A 22,748-nucleotide genomic window follows, 5' to 3' on the forward strand; every position below is an offset into this window, starting at 1 on the left:
CATTTCACTCCTGCAATCTATGTCTGGATGAGGGTATAGTTTGTTTCAGTTCATTTATTAATTAAACATTTTTTAAACGTACTGTGTGCATTAATTTAAATGTGCCAAACCTCAATATAAATGCATGCTGAGCTTTCACTTGCTTGTGCAAGTGCAACTACTGATAGGCAGGATAAGGATAAGATAAGATAGGCTGGGATTGAATTTATTTATTCTAAAAGTTTGGAATTTCCTGTAACACAGCTGCCAAAATATTAAATACCGGTACTACTTCTAACAAAATAGTTGAAATAAGGCAGTAATAGGTCATTAAGGTATTGATACCTAATAGAAAAAAAGAAATCAGATTCAGTGGGTTAAAGGCTAAAAAAATAAAAAATAAAAAATAATAAAAATAAATAAATAAATATATATAATATATAATAAATATATAAAGCTATGTAAAAAGTTTTATTTCAATGCAACAAAGTGGCTCAATAGTTGGACTCAATAAAACTGTAGTTTTCTAATACATGAGAAGCTCAGCATGTAAAGTGCTGTGACAGTCCAATTTTTACCCTTGTTTTCCACTTAACTGTTTAATTTTCAAGAGCGGCACGAACTTGGAAACCAACGCACAGTTTAGGAAACGCTTTGAGCACTTCCCATGTCATCTCCAGGAATGTTAGCGGTGAATTTTCATTCAGAGACAAGGAAACAAAGAAATAACTAAACTGCTCAGCACTTCTCACATTCCTTCAACTTTAGTGAGTGCACGTCACACAACAGCCAATCATCAGCCAGAACCAACAAGACAGCTGATTATGTGACTGTATCCTGATATTTTTCACCATGTTTTTTTCCTAATATTTAAACATTCGTTTGGAATTGTGGGAAACATTTTTACACCAGACTTCATTTAGTCTGTTTGAGCCAGATGACTGCAAAGTGACTCAGTGCAATACTTCATGTAATTTTAGATTTTCTTCCCATCTCTGAGGGGGTCTAAGGGCACATCTTTCACCATCTTACAATGCTGTGATTGCAGCCATTTCCCAACTCTGTGAATGGAACTCACGGCCATTTATTAATGGTCACGACAGGATTAACAAATATGAAACTGAGATCGTGGTGCAACTGTACTGTTGCAACATCAGATGATGTTGAGGAAGTCATTGAAGACGTTTTTGACACTAAAAACTTTCCAACCAGATGAACAGAATCAAGTTTCTGTGACTTGGAGGAAAAATGGACATGACGACAAAATAAACTGTGGTTCACTGGTTTTGTGCTGAGATTTTCCACAGTTGTCCCAAATTACCTCCTATCAGTGTCTTCCTATTGGTGTCTAAGCAAAAGTCTTTTAACCATTTATAAAGCATTAACTACATCTCATTAACCCTTTATGAACAGCCTTATCATAATGTGGGTTATGCAGCAGACGCTGGAGGTTCTCTGTATGTACACACAGGAAATATCTGCAGTCGAGCGCAGAGTGCCTGAAGTGTTTTTGTACTGCCAGGTCCATTTGTGCTGGTTTTTGGTTAGGTGCCTGAAGCGGGGTCTGTGTTTAGCACCAGCTTGACACATTTTCACATTTTGTTCTAGAACATATAATCCCTGAAAAGATAAAAAAGTGCATTTTGGAACGGGTAGGTGCTTTACAGAGGGCGTGTGCTAACGAGGGGCATAATATTAGAGTCTTCTCATCATCCTGCTCTTTTCTGGTCCACTGATAGCGTTGCACTTCTTGCATTTGCATTTATATTTGCACTTCAAACATCACGACAGTGGCACAAGCCGTTAGCCAATGAGATCCACCCTTTGCTTTTGGTATCAGCTTTCAAAACACCAAGATAGTGATGGCGAAAACAGCCATCTTGAGGCTTGAAAATGAGACTTCACAAACTTAATGGGTGATGTGACAGTAGCCACCTCCATTCACTGTCTATAAAAAGCATCATCTGCTTCATCTACTTTGCTGAAGGTCCCGACCAATGTTATGTTTCCATTCACACAGTAGAGTTAATGTATATATATGTTTGCGTTCGTGCTTGTGTTGATCTGCATCTTTTAGAGAAAAAGTCTCAAATTACCAACCCTGAAATCGGTGGACATTAGTATTCCTGTTTCCCTTCCGTCCTTCCTCCCTCTATTCCCGTTTCTCTTTATCTCTCTCTCTCCCACATGACACATGGCAGAAAACACTACACCTCTTTGTGGCTGCTGTCAGCTCCAGACAATACTCTGAAGATATACAGAAGTGTTTACTCTATAGAGCGAGGCAGAGAAAGAGAGGCATAGAAGCCTGCTACTTTGACTTTTGACCTCACCCTGAATTTCCAGTCCTCCACCTCGGTTCAGGCGCTTTCTCTAACCTTTGATCCAAAGTACACCATCTCCTAGCTTGTTCTGGAAACCAGCCACTGTTCACTGTATTGTTTTGACAATTAAAGCTCTTTTGCCCTCGTGTCTCCAAACAGGGGCAGCTCACAAGACTGACACAACAAATTCAAAACAGAGCATGATATCATCTGGCAACTTCTTCTGAAATGTTGAGCAGCCGGCACATATTTTCCTGGGTACAGAGCCGGCAGCACTGCCGTCAGTATCTTCTTTTTTCACGAATAGCGAAGCTACAGAAATATTACAAACGCCGTACAATCTCTCATTTACTTTATTTTATGTTGAACTTCATGAAAAATTTTGCATCTTCCTCAGAATTTTTATTCAAAGCTTTAGCACAGAAAACCTATACTCTTACCTTAAAAGACTCATTTACAGCGCCATATTTTTGCTCAAATGCTGCTACTAGAGTAGCTTTGCATGATTCAGACTCATATATTGACATAGTAACCATTGGCGCTTTTGTTTACCTTATAATATGAAATTGAAAGGACAGAGTATAAGAAAAAGCTCAATAGCTTCCCCTTAAAAACATGTCTTTACTTAAAATGTAATGGTAAATACAGAGGGGGCGTGCCATGTTGTAGGCGTGCCATGTTGGTGACAGAAGTTACATGTAAACGTCACGGAGCAGAGTCATTTCTATTGGTTTAGGACGTTTATGTTAGAATTTAACTCTAAGTGCTGCTGGATCTAAGTTAAGTGTCAGAGACACACCTGAAATGCTCTAGGCTCTAAATATTATTTTATCTTTATTCGTGTATTTTTACCAGTAGCAAATTTAGCATTGTCCGTCGCTAATGTCTGTAATACATCACGTCTGGATTGGAAAAAACAACATTTTAAGCTTGGTGAAAATATTTGTAAATGGATCAAGTGGCTTTTTGCTTTGGAGTATTTCTTTATTTTAGTCAAATAACTGTGGTATTTTGTGAAAAGTTGTTATGCATAGACTTTGTAGAAAAAGAAAGACTAAAGAAAGTCCATGAAAATAAATGATTTATTAATACAGCAGCAGTGTATTGCCCCCCAAGTGTGAGAATTGTTTTGCTTCTCATTGAGCTGGTAGCTCATGTTTTACTCAATGCACACAGTCCCTATAGAGACGGTACTGACTGTTCTGTGGGTGTGTGGGTGAGGGGGTGTGGATAGTGAGAGTAGGGTGGCTGAAACACAAATCACCTTCAGCTGTCACTGTGGCCTACTCCCCCCCCCCCCCCCCCCCCCACACACACACACACACACACACATACACAGAGGCCAAGATCTGGCAGTAGGGAGGCTGGTGTGACTCTGGGATTGTTTTTTGTTTTTTAATTTTTTGTTTTGTTATTTGTTGTTTATGCTCCTTGCTTTTTTTTTTATTCAGAAGCTTTATTCATTTAAGCGCAACACACCTTTAATAACCAGAGGAAACATTTTTGGATGCAATGAAACCAAGCAGCAACCTCCAGAGCTAAAGAACAGTCTGAGTTAAAATGCCAAAACATGCAGTTCCTGTAGTGGCCACTTGAGGCTGGCTCCAGAGTGAGTCCCCCACCCGAATTTACATATTTAACCCATATCAAGCACATTTACAGGTGGTACCACAAATGGTTTTGGCCTTTACAGACAGGTTAATCCTATCCATAAAGGCACCTTCTTAATATCACTCCTTCACCTAAATAATTGCCTTAGAGGCGTGGCCACATTCATTGACAGGCAGCTGGAGCCGATTAGCAATTTCTTGTTTTCATCTTCACTACTTTGAATCCTAAAACTGGACTTTCTCACTATATTTATGGTGTTAGTGTCTTTAAAATCATTTTTGAATTGAATTATCTGTGTGCTTCAGTTTTAGTGAGTGAAATCCTAGCATTGTATTAATCCTCTACCTAAGTTACCCAGACAGTTTATGAATGCTTGCGTTAGTCGATAAATTAACACTCCAGCCATTCGTCCATATCAGGTAACTTCTGGCTAAAAAGAACAAAGGAAACCCACCACGATGCTCCATGGAGCTTCTTTTATCTGGTCTGTGGTTAAAATCTCCAACTTTACAACAAAAGTGTTTTATCTGCAGAGGTTATAGCCTCTGCAGATAGTTTCCTACCTGTCTAAAAAGTCTACAGGTGGCTGAAGGACACCATAAACTGTATGATAGACAGACATCACACCATCACTTCACTGTGTATTGATGTTGTGGTTCTAAGAGTTGAGAGATTTGAGTGTGCAGTGTTCTCAGCTTTTCAAATTGTGACTTTGTTATCAAAGTCACTATGTATCCAAACAGAAATCACTTTTTTAAGCAGAAGAGTCGCCCCCTGTTGGCCTTTAAAGAGAATACAGACGTGGAAGCTACTTCCATCTTTACATCATCTGTTTACATGGTTTCATTCACCTGGATATTGGATTTAAGGGCGTGGTGTCCTGACACAGGCAGCTGTAGCTAATTGCTGTCTGTTAGATTTCACGTTGCTAATGGAAGCCACTGAACTAGATCTCTACGTCTGTTTTGTGCTCTGGGTACCTTTTGGAGCATTTTTAACGGTTTGCTTAATTGTATTTTTGAGTTAGCTTAAAATATGTCATCAGTCTGCCCTCAGTGAGCACTGCTCCATATCTCCTAGTTAAAGCTTTAAATCCCTCCAGTTTAACAGCAGGTGTTCCTTGAAGCTGCCTCTCTGGAGGGGCCGAGCTATTTTCTATTCAGTGTGCAACACTTTCCAAATTTTCTCCCCACCCACGTTGGCTGATTTATCCTTTCATGATTCATGATTAACAAGTAAACGCACTGTCGTTTGAAATATCACAGAAATTTAATTTAAGTTGTGTGGGCTGCTGCAACCAGCTGCTCTCAGATCTTCTTCCTGATTTAATTTAAGCTCCTAGACCAGAAAGATCTAAGGTGGAGGCAACAGTGTAAGAGCAGAAGCAGTCGCAGGACATGCAGAAAAAAAGTGGAAAATGGTGCAAAACTTTGAAGAAAGGAACCACCTGCAAACCATTTCACTCCCCGGAGAACTTCTCTCCATGAACGACTGGTAGAGCAGATATAGGAACACTACAGTCCCACATCCCCAACACAGTCTATCATCATTCAAAACAGCAATGCAACAGCAGCCCAAACATCATCCAGTCACATTGGTTACATAATTCACAGGAAAATGACACACTTCCTGACACGGCCATTATGCTTGGTTATACAACTAATGCGGTGAAAGACAGACTCACAGTCTGTAAATACAAGGCCGTCTTTGTAGAAACTTTATATGTCGTAGGCATTCTGAACCATCGAGGCCTAGATTCAAATGAAATATGAACTTTCAGCTTCTTTGAAAAAGATGATGAGGAGGATTACATGGACTGTGGACCAGGCTATTTCTTGGTTGTTGGCATGCAAAGAAGTCATGCTCCCTCACCACCAGTCGCTTGGTCATAGACTGATGGCCCCAAAGCTAAATCAGCTGCAGTGTGAGGTCTGTTTTATTGTCTCAAGTGGTGGATTCCAAGTTTGATTAAATATCCCCAAAGTGAGTTTGATCCTTTAGAGATTTTATAGGGAAGAGAGGCTGGATTTCAAGTAACTCGGAATCCTATTCACGATTAATGGGGAGGGGAGCATGAGGTGGAGCGATGGATTAGTGTGGAAATGCAGGCATTTAACTGGCCTGCTGTGGTGAAGAGAGAGCTGAGCTGGAAGGTGACGATTTCTTCTTAGCAGTCCACTCTTAGCAGTTTCCTCTGAGATCAGCCTTAGACACTGGGTCAAGAACATCTGGTGGGATTAGAGCCACTGCTCCATATTGAAAGGAGCTGAGGTAGCATGTACATGCCTCCTGGGTGCGTACTATCTGTGCATACACGTCTGGGAGGACACCCCTGGGTAGACCCAGAACCTGCTGAAAAGATTATATATCTCATCTGTCCTGAGAAAGCCTTGGGATTCCCCGAGGAGGAACTGAAAAGCATTGCTGCAACCCCAACCTGACTTTGGTTAACTGAAAGGTAACGGAGGATGGAATTCCCTTTTTTGGGTTATTATTATCCTAGTATGATGAATTTTACTTTTTCCTCATTATTTTAAACAAAGAAATAATGAAGTTTGTAACTTTCTTGTTTGTTTTAAAGAAACACATTGGTACATTAGATCATCTAGAGGCTGAAATAAAGGTGAACCTGTGGCTGGATGTACGTACGTTCATAAAATTATTTAAACAAACATACTAAAATATTCTGATATTTACACACTCAGTCATGCAGTACTTGCAAACAGACACAAGTTAGTTTACACAGTATTAGCTCACTGAATGATTGTAGCTGTTTAAGAACTTATTGTAAGCACTTGTCCTTCTAGTGGACAGCTGGTGACAGCTGATAAACATGCCTCAGTGGTTTCTCATATGCCTTAGTGTGACGTGCAAACATGCACACTGCAGTCAGCGTACTTCCTGTAGAGCTGTAATGGACGAATGGTTGGAAAAGTGGGTGTGAGAGAGCCTGGTTGTCTCTGTTCTGTGCCTGTATTGTATGTTGTAGGTGGTTGTACATCACTGTCCTCTTTAGGAACTTGGACAAACATTTTGTGTATTAAATCCAAACTCATAGTAGATGTTCGTTGGTCTGAAGGCCCTGATAATACACGTGGCAGTTGCAGACTGCTATCATTTATAAGAAAAACACTGCCTGCTATGTGATTAAAAGTTAATCTTTCCACTTATCTATTAATGACACGTGTGACTGATGAAACGTCTTAATGATGCTCTTCACTTGAATTCGAGTATCTCTGAATATAACTCTTTAATCAAGAAAAGTCCTTCTCACTCATCACTGTCTGGCTCAAGTGTCTTCAGGCAGCAGCTGCAAAGGATTGTGGGGCATAAATATCAGTCAGAGTCACATGATAAATAATCTGTGTTGAAGATTTCTGATTACGCGTGTGCAAGAACAGGAGGAACAGTAGATTTAGTCACAGTGCATGTTAATGTAACGTCTCTTTTCTACTGAACTGTGTACTGATTTTCTGCCAATAGCTGCCGCAGAGACAGAGGGTATCTGTGTGTGTTTGAGCACATGCACCCAACATGTGACCTTGTGTGACAGGAACAGAGAGCGAGGGGTGAAGCTCTTCTGCCAGTGTACCTTCTGTGTCCTATCTGTGTGTGTGTGTGTGTGTGTGTGTCAGTGCAGTCATGCTGCAGCATATCAGTGCAGCCTCTCTAATCTCTGCCCTCCAGCTTTACCACTGCTGCTGCTGGACAGCTTCAATCCACACCACAGCTCAAATAATACAGATACGCTCATATTTCTGCAGATTTGTAGTTTATTAGGTGGTGGTGTGGTTTCATTGTTATATTTAGGTGTTTCTCTTAAGTTGAGGTTTTTTAAAAATTTCACTTTGCAGTAATTGTTCAACAAACATTAAACTGACTGCCCGCTTTATTAGTTACACCTTGCTATAACCAACGTTTACCTCCTTTTTGCCTTAGAGCCGCCTTAATTCTTCATGGCATGGATTCAACAAGGTGATAGGATCACACAGCTGCTGCAGATGAATTAGCCACACATCCATGATCTATGATTTACACGTGTTCAAGATAATTTGAGCTTTGTGAAATGGCGTGTTTTCCTAGATAACCTAGCACCAGGATAACTGTGGCCATAAAGGGATTACGGTAACATGGCCAGCAACAGTACTCTGGTAAGCAGTGGAGTCTAAATGACGCTCAGTTGGTACCAAGGGGACCAAAGTCTGTCAAAAATATCATGCCATTACCACACCACCAATCTGAACAGCTGATACAAAGCAGTATAGAGCCATGCTTTCAAGTCATTTATGACAAATTTTGAAAATTATCCAATTGTTGGAGCAGAAATCAAGACTGAAACAACCAGGCAGTCTTTATGGTAAAATTTGTAGCCCCAGTTTCCAGTTCTTGGCTGAGAGGAACTGCACTTTGTGTGCTCTTCTGCTTCTGCATTCAGATATACTCTCATGCATACCTTGGCTATACTAAGTTATTTCAGTTACTGTTCTCTTCTTCTCAGCCTGAAGTATTCTGGTCTTTTTCTCCCGACTCTGGCATTAACAAGGCATTTTCAACCAGAGAACTGCCGCTCACTGATAGTTTCTCTTTTTCAGACCATTCTCACCCTAGAGAGGGTTGTGCAGGAAAATCCAGGCAGATCAGCAGTTTCTGAAATCCTCAGATCAGCCTGTCTGTCACCCCTAAACGTGACACACTTAAAGTCACTTAAATCACCTTTCTTCCCCATTCTGATGCTCTGTTTGACCATCAGCAGGTCATCTTGACCATGTCTACATCCCTAAATGCACTGGGCTGTTGCCACGTGATAGTTTTTTTTGACACGTGAATCACAATTGACAAAACTTGGAAGAGCTATTAGCTATTTGCTTGGAAGGGCTAATAGCAGAGTGTTACGAGAGAGGGTTAACTCACAGAGTTGAGCTTTTTGTTCTTTTATAACCAGTTAGCTGAAAAGTACAGTGAGTGATAGACTTTATGCTTCCCTAATACGCAATAATTTACTCATTAGACATAAGAATTACTGCAATTACAGCAATTAAGTCAAATTAAAAGCTCATAAATGAGAAATTTATAACGTGGAACAAAGTCACATAGTGACCTCATCCTTTCCTCATCTTCTGATTTGCTCTGCTTCTGTGTGCATGATTTAAAAAACAAAAGGTTTGATCACATTGTCCTAAATAGAAAACATGTCATTCATAGTGCAACACCTGAGTTATAAAATTCAGCTGTAGTTTTAATTCATCTAAAACAAAACTATCTGTGATGCAGCTGTACCAAATACCATCGTCTCGATGTCTCGAGTCCTCCCCGCTCGTACTTTGCTCCCCTCCTCCACCTGCATCCACGATGAGAGGGACAAGAATCAGGGATGGTCTTTGTTGTCTGTGTTCCTTCTTGGCTCCATCATCTATGTTCCTGTGCTTCCTGTCCTCTGCATCTAGCTACTTGATTTGTTTTTTTGTTACTTTTGTTTTAACATCATCTTTATATGACTGTGGTTAACAGATGTTCTTTAAAATAAAGCTCTGTTTTGTTTCCGTCAGGTCGAGTTGTATTTAAACCAACTGCAGCCTTTCACAGCAGCTGGAAGTTGGTTTACTTTTATCATGAAGAACTAAACTTTTACCTAAAACTGAATGGTGACAAGCGTCCGAGTTTTACAGTCAAACCTTTGACTCAGTCACCGACAAAAAAATAGAACCGCCCCCGTCATGCCAGATGTATGATGAACATATAACAATATCAGCTCACGGTCTACTCCCAACAACAGACACGAACAGAGTCTGGCCTTTCCTTTCTTATGGCTCATCTTCCTCACCCCCTCTCCTTATATTTACTGAAAGCCGACTCCCTTCCCTCCTCCCTCACTGACACCCTCTCTCACATTTGTATTCCCTGCTCCACGTACATTTGAAAGACTCTCACCTACAGACACACTACCTTCTCTGTCTGACACCATCAATTATATATCTCACTCTCGCTCTCAAACACACACATGCACGCACACACACACACACACACACACGTGTACACACGCTGGTGTGTGTGCTTCTGCTCAGTGATTTTCCAATGAGGCGTTTTTGGGGGCTGGTTTTGGAGCGGCTGGTGTTTCTGTCTGAAAACTTCAAACTGAGTAATTGCAGGAAACAGAAGAAGAAGAAGCAGCAGCTCCAAACCAGGAAAAGCAAACAGTGGGTGAGTGAGAGAAGAGCTCTACTTTGCTTTTTCATATATGTTCTTCTCAGTCTAACATGATGAAGTTAGTTGTGTGAGTTTTATTTAGTTTTTGCTAGGAAAGGTCTGGACGGAGTTTTCTGTACTTGAGTTTTGGGCCCTGATAGAGGCTAACGTGTTGTTTTAAAATGACTAATAAAACGAGCATTGATTGTTTCCTGCAGACACTAACACGGGCTGTTTGTCACCCTGGCTCACTCTTCCTCTATCTGACTTTCTGTTTTTTCCTTCTCTAATGCTGAAAATAGCCCGAGTCACTCCATTCAGCCCCACAGGCATTTCAGGAACTACAGCTCAATCTGCCTCTGTGTGTCTCAGTCACTGATAGCCAGGAAGGAACTGTCATTACTGTGAGGTCATTATGTTCACATGATCAGTGAGCACTAGTACAAGTGATTTTACTGATCCTAACATGCTGTCACGGTGCTTTTGAGTTTCAGATTCTTGATGAACATTTTTTTAGTTTGGGTTTATGTTATTATTCTAACGGTGAGTTCTGTTACTAAAGCTTTTATTCCTGATCTTTACATTGTGGTTTTCCTAGTAAGTTCTGGTCCCCGTGAACTTTATTATTATTCAAAGGTTGACTGTCAGTTCTTTTGGTTTCAGGCTGACTCTGCTTTAAATGCTTGCTGACATTAGGAAAGTCACTAAAGGTCTGTTAACTTTAGAGGTCTGCATGTGCACAAAGTATAGAGTTAAAGTTAGGACATAAATGTGCTGCAGCAAAATAGAAAATTGGAATTTCTGGTTTGTGATCTTTTGCTTTGTGTCACTGATACACATTTACCTGTAACTTCATTGGATACACCTTGCTTGTACTGAGTTGGACCGGCTCCTTTTTTTTCTTCCAAGCTTTCCTAATTCTCTGTGGCATAGATTCAACAAGGTGCCAGAAAAATTCCACAAAGATTAATCTCCATGTTAACAAGATTGACAGACAGACAGATAGATGGTGCATCATCCTGCTGAAGCTCTGTGGTCATACAGGGATGGACATGGTCAGCAACAGGTGCCCAAATTGTGCTTGTAGCCATGCTACCAAATGGTGAATCTACAATCCAATACAGCGCTATTATTATAACATGGCTGTAGGTATGATATATGGTACCTGGGACTTTCCGCCATTTTTTAGAAATGAAGAAGCCTCTTACATGGGAGGTGAAACGATATCATGAAACTTAGATATTTCTTAACAAAGTGGCTCACAAAATCTTTTTTTCTTTTCATGCTTCAGTTTGACACCATAATAAGGTTTTCAGTTCCAGGTAAACTGTAAAAGAAGACTGTAGTTTGGACGGGGATGCAGGAGTTATGTGAGGACAGTATGTTAGACAGAGCTGGGACAGAATTTGGAGGTAAAAAGCTTTCTATTGTACGCGTCAGCTCGTGTTTTTATGCAGTGTTCATAATAACCCAGAAGAAGCTTTTGGAAAGTTTAATGCAGGACGACATCAGCGAAGTGCAAAACAGTGTTTGTTTTCTTCTCAGACATCGTGTCCAAGCCTTTAGGTTTAACGCAGCTGGTTAACATGGCAGCCTGTGAGGGATCCGAGAGCTCAGCTTTACCTTCATGCGATTGAACTGCTTCAGCAAATAAACTGATTTATTTATTTAAAGGATGAATTTGAGATCTCCTTTAATTGTTATGGTTTGAAATAATTTTGATACAAAATACAAATCATACAACTTACTTGCTTAGACCAGCCTGATCTGATTGTTTAACAGAAAATACAGTTTCATTTAAACCTTTAAATTATGCTTGAGTGAATCGTGTATTGCAGGATGCTAGCACCATAGATGAGCTGGAGGAAGCTCACCTACAGTATTTTACTGTTTTTACATTATGGCTTTGATTTTTATTCTTTGCTGTAGACTTGGTTCCCTCAGTGTTTTCCTCTCAGTTCCTCACTCTGTCTTTGGTCTTTGTATTTTGGCTTCTTTGCATCCCTTCTCAGGAAAGTCTGAGTTCAGATGAGCAACAGTGAGGTTTTAGTTCCAGAAAGGCTCATCAATCAATTCATCTTCTCTTTGTCTTTTATCAAAGCATCTGTTATGTTCCTGTCTGTGTTTGCTGCTTTGTTCCTGTTTGATTTTTCTGCATATTCAGTGTTCTTTTGATTCTGGTTCTGGTTGGACTTTTGTATTTGAGACTTTTGATCAGCCACAATAAAGGCCTGCCTCATTTTTTATAATGTTTGTGTTGTATCACTCGGCACGGTCCCTCATTTGACTTTCCTTTGTACATCAAGACTGTAGATTTGTAATAATTGAAACAATTTCTCGAGACACGCTTAAAATATTTAGATTACTAAAAGATCTGAAAGATATAACTGTTAATATGAGACGCCTGATTAATTACCAATAAATGACATTAAAACCAAAGGCCATGCTGGGAAATAAATGATCCCTCACAGGCCAAAGTTTTAGGAGAAACAGATTGTCTCACACCACGAACTTTCCAGTTTCACAATTAAAAACATTACAGGGCCACATGTAAATAAATAAGTGATCACACTCAGTCACTCGAAGGTCAAAATACAAGAAAATGTGCTGCAGACAGTGTTTCAAATACAGCATTTATTATTAGTGAAATTCACCGACAGCGTGTTTGCACTGCATTCGTCTTTGTCTGCTTTGTGTAGTCTTTTTTTATTAAATCACTTAAAGGAGAAAAGCACACTGGATGATTTGATGTTCTTTTATTGCAGCCGGCACCCCGTGAGTGTAACAAATGATGTTTCTGACCATGTGAAAAACATAACAGCGCTTCTGAGGCCACGATTAGCCTACTTTGAACGATTTGTGGACGAGTAAAACCCCTGGTGTGTTTGCAGGGTTTAGGAGTTTACTCGTGGGTGTATGTGTGTGTGTCTAATCCAAGCTTTAGAGCCCGTGTCTCTGCTCTGTCCATCTGCATGCAGCCAGAGATTACTTGACATGATCTGGGACAGGTATATAGAATACTGAGGATTAGTGTACAGAGTATACTTTGAGTGTGTGCATACTGTAGTATCTGCACAGGAAGACTGTGTGTGTTTGTGTGTGTGCGTGAGAGAAAAAGAAAAAGCAACACTGAGATTAAAAAGTGTATATGTATCTGTGAGCGCTGTGGTGTGTCGATGCACTCCTATCCCAGATTACCCTAAATTTATCTTTCGACTGCCGGCTGACTATCTGGCGTGACATCACCAGTGACATCACTGACGATAACACAGGATGTCCTTTTCTGATTGACATTTTAATCTTTTGGCTGCAGAATATACAGGATTTGATAACAAAATTATTGAGAGGGGATCAGTACTCCGCAGATCACCTTTAAAATCATAAAGTGCTTTTTCTATTTATGTTAACAGAAATAAACGGACACTAAAATGAGAGTGAGCCCACGGTTCTCAGCTGGAACAAAGTGGAGTGCCCACCCTGGTTGGAGTTCAAGTGATCTGGAGTCTTGTTGATTGGTGACCTGGGGAGGAAGTGGCAGATTGGTGCAGCAGTAGTAAAGATGATCTTGCCCTCACCTATCCACAAGTTTTAGGTCGTGACCAGAAGAATGAGATCATGGATACAAGCAGCAGAAATGAGCTTTTTCCAGGGAAAGTCTGGGTTCTCCCTTAGAGATAGGGTGAGGTGCTCAATCATTCTGGAGGGGCTCAGAGTAGAGCTGCTATTCCACATTAAAAAGAGCCCGTTGAGGTCATTCATCTGACCCGATGTCTCCTAAGCGAGGTGTTTCAGGCAGGTCCCAATTGGTGGAGACCCACAGGCAAAGATGGAGGAGATACCTCTTCTTTGACTGCTGCCCCAGCGACGCAGACCCAGATAAGCAGGATTGATGGATGGATGGATGGATGGATTAGGCTGGGTTTGCCATTGTCATAGAGAGAATTGGCCGTGTGTGTTACTCTGTGTACAACCAGTTATGTGTCACAACTAATAGAGTAGGACAAGATTCGAAAACAAATTAAAGATTCAGTCTTTACTGGGCCAAAAAGTAAAGAGGACGTCCATAAAAATCAGACAAGCAAACCCAACAAAGAGTATTCAGAGGCAAACACCAGAAAACAGAATTATAACACTAAAAAAAACTTCACATGGAGTACAAAGAGAATCTGCCACTGAAAGACGGGAAGACACGCATTAAACTCACATTAAAAATGAAAGAAAAGAAACGCCAAAATAAAACAAGAAAAAGACAACAAAGAAAAACAGTAACTCAGGATTCAAAGTGAGACCTCACAATATTGATTTTGTGAGGTTATTAAGCTGAGATCAGTGTTGTGATGACATGGATGAAGGACTATATCATGCTTTTGTTGGACAAAATCTGCCCCTGCTCCTTGGTCACCTTCATATCGCCCAACATTAACATGTGTTGTTTTTTTAATACATTACTTTTGTATTAAATTTATTTTTCACTTGAATATCACAGCTGACTCACCTGTTGTCTGCACATAATGAAATCCAGCTGCAGAGGTGGTCTTGACTTCATACTGGGATTTTTAGCTTTGAATGTAATCATCGCTACCAGCCACAATAACTCCTTCAAAATAAGAGTTTAAATATGGCTGATAAATTAGTTATTTAATCAGCATTTGGAGATTGGTGATCTGATTCCAGCCAGTGAGTCATAGGAAACAATCTTACTGAGTTTGAGTCCATATAAAATAATATCTAAGTGATATTAACCTGATTTTTCTTTGATTGCAGGTGATCCTGACAGTTTACCTCAATGACACCCAGCAGATGCTAACTGAGGTCCCTGTCACTCCAGCGACCAGAGTTATCGATGTGGTGGAGTACTGCAAAGAGGCCGGTGAGGGGGAGTGTCACCTAGCTGAAGTATGGAACGGGCATGGTGAGTCCATTCATTGGTTGATAATGCTTATTGATTAGTATCACTTAAGGAAAGCAGCACATGCTGCAAATGCAAGACATTAACTTCATGAAAGCTTTAAAGTGGAGACGCCGAATGCATTATTCAGCAGCTGCAGATTCACACACGGAGCTGAAAAGTGGCATCATTTGATCAGTGTCAGTGGCCCTTTTAGGTGCTTAAATTCTGTCACATCTCTGGTCCGGTGGTGGATGCTCATATTAAAACCAAACTTTCAAATAAGGAGGTCAGTGTAAGTACAAATAACCCCAGTAAGCTGTAAGCTCAGTTCTGCTCTGTTTAAGTCAGGTTTTCTGCTCTCGCCTCAGTGATGTCAAAGAGAGGGGATATCCCTAATGTATCCCTAAAACAACCCGCTATTCATATCTTCTGTTAACTTATAATCATAATCCATCCGTCCATCTTCCGCTTATCCGGGGCCGGGTCACAGGGGCAGCAGCCTAAGCAGAGAAGCCCAGACCTCCCTCTCCCCGGCCACCTTCAGCTTGTCCGAGTGAACATCAAGGCATTCCCAGGCCACCCAAGAAATATAATCTCTCCAGCATGTCCTGGGTCTGCCCCGGGCCTCCTCCCAGTGGGACATGCCCTTGAACACCTCACCCTGGAGGCGCCCAGGCTTATAATCATAATCAGTAAGAAATCTTGACCAAAGTTAGAAATCAGCCAAGACAAGACAGGATATTACATCTAGAAAATTAGCTGAACGGGACTGGACTATTCTCACAGTGCATCTCTTTATCCATACACTCGTCATAAAGAGTCCAGCTCATATAATTACTACTGGCAGTCTGTCTTTGGAGCATCGGAGCACTTGCATGATTATAATCTTGCATTAAGAGACAGGATAATCGACACGGCGTAACTCAGATCTGAGTCACTTGCTGTGAAGCTAATTATAAACCGAGTCAGACCTACAGTATGCTGCGGCTTCAGCTTGTGAAATCAAGAGTGCTGTGTGCTCCAAGTTTACTATATGAATAGACCAGCCCATCTCATTCACACACTGAGGGCGTCCATTAAAGCGTGGCCCACATTCATTCAGTCATAGCTGTCGACGCGGTGAAGCCTGCGCAGTAACGGCGGTGCGTTTGTGCGGCTTTGTGATGTGACTGAGCGGCCAGACAGGATATAAACGGCTCTAATACTACACCATGTCTTCGTGAGTGTCTGTGTAAAGCAGCACATAATAGATGGCGGCATAAATTGTGTGCCGAGTGTTGGTGCGTGACAACAGGCTGTGCCTCAAGGGCACAGCTGGCTTACTTCACTGTGAAAATATTGATTCTCTGGGTTTTTTTCTGGCTTCATTTTTCCACACTAACATTTGCAAAAAGGGGTAAAAATAAATCCTTAAAGCCCCGCTCCACTCAGAAAGAGGTTTGGGGTTTTGTGCGTTTCACTGTCACTGTGCAGACAATGGTGATAGGTTGCTGTCTTGCATATGCTGCATATATGTTGCAAACCTTTCATGTGTGGCTTGATGTACAGCCAACAACAATACAGCTGCAATTTTGAATTCTTATTCATTATTCCAAAGCAAAGATTATTCATTCTCTTATAAGGAGCTTTTGCACAGTTTGTAAAAAAAGACATATTTTACAGTATCTATGTGTGGAGGATACGTTTATAGACAATTTTGGCCGTACACGACGTGCACAGGTAATTTTTTGAAACTAGTCAGTGAAATTATACATGTCGACCTGATAAAATTGTAAATGTGCTGTTTAACAAAGAAAGAATTCTGAATTATCTCTTTCTAGCTCTATAACACAATAGTGTGACGTTATGTAATTAGTGGGATCTTTGTCAAATGTTTTCTCACCCTTCGTCTGTTCTCAGAGCGAGTTCTCCCTCAGGAGTTGTTATTGTTGGATCTCCTTCAGCAGTGGGGAGCCAGGAGGCCCGAGGTCAGCTTCTACCTCAGACACTGCCCTTCCTGGACACAAGGTACAGCAAAACAAATACACATACACACTGAATTCATTAAAGCTCTCAGTAAAAACTACATTTATATCCAGCTGTTGGTGTTAAACCAAAAAAAAAAAAAGGATTTGGGGGTATTATTTGAAGAGAACGTGGGAAAAACACGGTATAAGTGCTGTGCATGAGGTTTAGAGGTGAGTTCAGGGTCTCGGTCAGTAATTAGCCAGATAAGATGATTAGAGTTACATAATGGCAGGGGTGTGACGGCGAGGGGGCAGACAAATGCTGCTGAAACGCCAGGCGATATTCTGCCAAAACAACTCTTTGATGTGCTGGCAGCCATAAAGAAGAACTTTGTGAAACCAGGCAGGCGAAATGACCTGATTTTCCCCCGTAAACTTCTTAATCAACGAATGAGCGATTGTGTAACGTTTGTTGAGAGTTACCGGCCAAAGCATTCATCAGCAGGCATGTACTGGCGTCACTGTAGCGCTGGTGTGTTTTTGTGCCTGCGTCTGGTGCTCCCCACAGGGACGGGACAACCTCACCACCTGCTGGTTCCCGTCTTGCCCCTCAGTCATTAAAAAGCTCAATTATCATTCATTAGAATCTCATTATTATCGTCTGTTAGCGAGCTGTGAAGTCTTTTCAGAAAAATGAATTAATCACCACCAAGTTTTTTTTCATCTTGGCTCAGCCCATTAAAGCTTTCTCGTGTCTGTTGAGATTTTTTCATTATGGTGTCTGGATCTCAGATTTTATCCAGTCGCAGTTCATATGCCAGGAGATCTGTGGTAACATAAAAAGAACAGCAGCTCATTTGGTCTGCTGCTGTGGAGCGCTTCTCTCTCCCTGTGGTCCGCCTGCTTCTTTAGTACAGATGTGGTTTTGAGCTGTGAGCGCACGTAGCTACAGAAAGAGTAACATCATCTGTGCTTGTAAGGGATGGATTTGTTGGTGCAGCCCCCTGCGGCAGCCAAACTGTCCCACACTTCTGCTGCCAGCTTGTGTTTGGCTCTGCACCTAATACAATAAAACAGCTTCTTAAATGAGCCAATAGCTCTCCAGGGACTGGAGCATCACATTACCCTAATGCATTACCTGCTCCTAGGCTAATTTAGCTTCATCTGCCCTCAGTGCCTTATTGAAGGTGCCTGTGGTGAGTTTGCACTTCCTGTGCAAGGATATCACTTTCCATCATCAAGACTTCTGTAATTAATCCACATTACCTAAAAATTATTGGTCCGTCCATGGAGAGCAAACTGGTCTTATTTGAATGGAACAGAGGTAACTTAATAGAAGCAATATGGCCCACAGCACAGATTGTATATGAGTGATGGATGTAACCAATGTGTGCTTGGTCACATCCATGGTCCAAACAAATATGTTTGAAAGAAGGATATAGGCTAACGTTTGCAAGATGCATGCACAGGCTGTGAGTATCACAGAAACACGACTAGAATCTCATTAAGCAGTTCGTTAGTTCAGGTTAGCATTCAGAAAACCAAATTATTTTTAGATATCTGTATTAAACTCCACCACTTGGTGCAGTCATTCATTCCCAACCCAGAGAAGCAACCCTCCTCACCTCAAAGGGCGCCATAGCTCATCATCAGACTAGGATACCTCCTGGATCCCTCTGAGGTGAGGTGTCTCAGCATGTCTGCTGAGTAGGAAATCCTGACACTTCTGGAGTGATTACATCAAAAGGAAGGTCTGAGCATTTCTTCTCAGACCGCTTTCCCGCGATAAGAGTCAGATTATGGATGGACTGATGGATCGATGTCCCACGGTGAAAACCAAAGTGCAGAGTACACAGTATATTTAGTTATTGATCTGCTTGATGTGAACTTTCTCTCTGCTGGTGCTTAAATACAATTTTAACTACTTTATTGAATGGGGAGTGCTGCTGTGGCTGCTTTATTGGCTGGAGGTGAAAGTTGGAGCTGCCTGGGATTAGCCCAGATTGAACCTGTCTCATTTGAGCTCAACTCTTTGAGCGATCGTGGCTCAAAGAGTTGGCAGTTCGTCTTGTAACCGGAAGGTTGCCAGTTCGAGCCCCAGCTCGGACAGTCTTGGTCGTTGTGTCCTTGGGCAAGACACTTCACCTGCCGCCTACTGGTGTTGGCCAGAGGGGCCGATGGCGCGATATGGCAGCCTCGTTTCTGTCAGTCTGCCCCAGGGCAGCTGTGGCTACAAATGTGAGTGAATGAATAGTGGGATTGTAAAGTGCTTTGAGGGCCCCGAAAAGCACTATATAAATGCAATCCATTATTATTATTATCTTAGTAGATCTAAGATGAATCCTGCAATTAATAGATTAAAAACAGATAAATACAGAGCTACATAATTACATGTAATTAAGTTATTTTAAGGTATTAGTAAGAGATCCAAAAATGTTGAATGATCAACATTAACATGAGTATAGATTTGTAGAGATGAAGAGGATCATCATCAGCATGCAAAAAAATATCTTGTTTGCACAGAATCTGTTTGAAGTGCTGTTGTACTATTATGGTTTCTTATGACCAAAATTGACAAAATTGATAAAGCCCTCTCCAAGTGCAAACTCTTCTAAGACCTCAAATGAATAAGGCAACTCTACCCGATCAAAAGCCTTCTCTGCACCCATGGACATAATAAGCTCCTGTATCTTATTCACTATAGAAAACTGGATAATTATAATTTTCTCATGTTTGTAAGAGGTGCTCTGTTTTTAACTAAACCAGTCTGGTCTGATTTAACTAAGAGAGGGAGATAGTTCTCGAATCTTTTAACCAGGATTTTGGGGAAAGTTTTGCCGTCAACATTGGTTAAGCTAGTTGGGCGATAAGAGCCTCACTCGTCAGGGGGTTTATCTTTTTTGGATCTCAGGCTATAAAATTAACTTTGATAAAATCAAGAGCAATGCCAGTTGGTTTTATAGTAAAAACTTCACATCCATCTGTTTCCCCTTTCTTCTGGACTGACTCTGAATTGACACCTTCTTGAGGCACAATTTGACCAGAGTGCAAAAAGAAAAAAAAAGAAGGAAGGACCTTACAAGATGGATGAATCTGACAGCTTCATGGATGGGTAGAATAACTCTTATAAAGATGAATATCCTGCCAAGATTACTTTATTCTGTTCAGTTGTTACCACTATATATTTCTAAGATAGCAAAAGAGACTGAAAAAGACTTTTCTAAATTTATTTGGCAAGGGAGAAGACTGTGCAGCTCTCTGCAGAGGTTTATCCTTCCCTAACATTAGACATTATAATTGGGCATGTCATGGCAGGCTCATCCATGAGTGGCTTTACTGTTATCTTAAACTCCTTTTGAGAAATGGGGATGTAATGCCTTTGATTTAGTAGGAGAGCTTACATGTAGAAAATAAACCCAGCTTCAAAACGAAAGACAATCCAATTCTTCCAAACACAATGATAAGATGGCGAGATATAAACAGACATAAATTGGTAGGAAGGATTTAGTTACCCACATTACACCTCCTCTCAGCAAGAGAGATTTTCTCCCTGCTTGTATTTGGATCCTGGTGCAGAAAAGGTGTCAAACTAACAGCAGACCTGTTTGATGAAAATAACAAACTTATGACCTTTGCCCAGTTTCAAAATACCTTTGGCCTTCCTCAGAAAGATTTTTATGCATATCTTCAAATTTGTCACTATGTGACGTCGCAGGATTCCTGCTCACTTCCAGGCTCCATAGAAAATTATTGTGAAGTTTGCTTTAAATAAAGGTTTTATTTTGGGTTTTTACAACATCCTGCAGAAATAATATAATCACAATGCTGGGAATGTTCTCAGGATGATTTACAGAAAGCCTATGGTGAGGATATTTGGGAGGTTTAGTGTAAATGATCCCATTCCTTATTTCTAAGTAATAAATAAAGGAATTCAATATAAGATAATACATGGAAAATATGGTGTCCTGTGGTGAATCAAATACATTCCAACAGGTCACCCCCTAGGAATGTGTATTCACTGTTTTTGGGAATGCCCTTATATTTCCAAGTTTTGGAAATATGTAGTTAAAAGATAAGTGGAGTTGTAAAAAGTAAAGTTTGTAAAGATCCTGGGCAATTTTTATTGGGGCTGCCCAGTGATCTATGTGCTGACTAGGGATGGGTATCGTTTAGGTTTTATCCGATACCGGTGCCAAACCGGTACTTTTGAAACGGTGCCGGTGCTTAAACGGTGCTCAAACCGGTGCTTAAAGAATGGAGAACACCAACTTTGTCCAAAAACCTCTCATGTTCAGCTGTTTTTTTGTGAAAAGATAACAATGTTAGCCTTTTCTGCAGCTATGGGGCATATATGGTATCACTCTTGGCTGGAAGCAGTGCTTAAACAATGGAAAAAACACAAACCTTTTCCAAAAACCTCTCATGTTTAACTGTTTTCCACTTTTTCTTTGGTCATTTTAGCCTTTTTGGCCAGGGTGAAGGGAGCATCTGCCATCAAACAAGAAGACAGCCACATGTATCTATGATGATGTTTGCTAGTTCACCTTACATGCATTAATGTAATAACGTGGTTAGCCTACTCAACGTAAATTACACACGAACAACATTAAGCTACTCACGCAGAGAAGAACGGCTGCTGCTGCCGTCATCATCCGTCATCGTTTCTGCTACACTGGCAGAGCTAGGGGCCAGGACTCTATTCTTCGGGTTTTTGGGGGATGTTGCTCCGGCTCCGATAACTGGCAACCCACCCGCAGTAGATGTGCACGGTGTGAGGTCTCGCAGCAAGCTATCAAATACGGCGCATTTCTGGGCTTTTAAAAAAAACGCTATGCGTCGCCAGGTGTTTCATCGGATTTGAGGTGTTACCTCCTTTGACAGTATCACAATCAGCTTAAAGCACTTGTTGCTGCTGAGTTTGCATATTTTGCTGTGAAGTACAGCCAGACTTTTGACCGGTCCTCCTTGGACATTTCTAATCTGTACCTCTGCTCTAAAAGAACGTACGTACCTGGCCCTGCCTACTATCCTCGGAAACGTAAAATGATTGGCTAGAATCTAAAGTGTATCACAGCTCAGGAAAAAAAAAGCACCGAAATAAAGCACCGAAATGTGCGCTGCTTTTCGGTCTGGTTACTACCGTTTATGTCAGAACCGGTGCCATAACGGTACCCATCCCTAGTGCTGACATCCTTAAAGGAGAGCTTACATTCAACTGAAGATATTAATATGTCATAATAATTAATTATGACATATAAGGACAGATAAGTGGATCCCTTTTTTTCTTTTTGGGTGCAAAAAAAGGATTTTCTCTCTTTTTTTTACTATATTGTTATTGTTCTTTTTGTGAACACCAATTATGTCGTCAGTATTTGCTGTAAATATTCTCTATTTTGAAAATACAGTGTTAAAATAATAATAATGATTAGTATGCGGTGGACGGGAAAAGAAAGCAGATTTTCACATCCTGTTCGTTTATCCTTGCGATAAGGCGAACACGCGCGCTTCGGTGGTTAATTAAGGCCAAGGCTCTGTTTCTGTGTGTGTCAGTCACATGTCTGCCAGGTCACAGGGCTCAGCACACCCAGGTCCAGTTTTAATATGCTGTTTCAATATCTCTGCACACTTTTCTTTTCATTGTTCATTTATATGCAGGAAGTCAGCAGCCTTTGGAGCAGAGCTGGACCACAGCAGCAACAGCAGAAAGTGCTAATGACAAGGTTGGTACACACACACACACACACACACACACACATACACACACACACACACACACACGCACACGCACACGCACACACACGCACACGCACACAC

The 22,748-nt window shown here is 41.0% G+C and overlaps 1 protein-coding gene across 3 annotated transcripts in view; it reads left to right on the top strand.

Moving 5' to 3' along the window:
• Positions 1 to 22,748, top strand: part of LOC146685863 (apoptosis-stimulating of p53 protein 1-like) — a 56,527-nt gene that overhangs the window by 349 nt on the left and 33,430 nt on the right. For 2 of the 3 annotated variants that reach the window (XM_085440688.1, XM_085440690.1), the window contains exons 1-4: positions 9,842 to 10,112; positions 14,862 to 15,009; positions 16,888 to 16,995; positions 22,590 to 22,654. In XM_085440688.1, the coding sequence (XP_085296814.1) occupies positions 9,987 to 10,112; positions 14,862 to 15,009; positions 16,888 to 16,995; positions 22,590 to 22,654 (447 nt within the window). In that variant the 5' untranslated portion in view covers positions 9,842 to 9,986. Of the gene's footprint in view, positions 1 to 9,841; positions 10,113 to 14,861; positions 15,010 to 16,887; positions 16,996 to 22,589; positions 22,655 to 22,748 lie in introns of those variants that run through there. The other variant, XM_085440689.1, reaches the window with a different exon arrangement.

The sequence above is a fragment of the Copadichromis virginalis genome, linkage group LG19 (assembly GCF_057382275.1).
Source record: "Copadichromis virginalis isolate Kocher_CV1m ecotype Utaka linkage group LG19, C_Virginalis_male_GT1.1, whole genome shotgun sequence".
Classification (NCBI taxonomy): Eukaryota; Metazoa; Chordata; class Actinopteri; order Cichliformes; family Cichlidae; genus Copadichromis; species Copadichromis virginalis.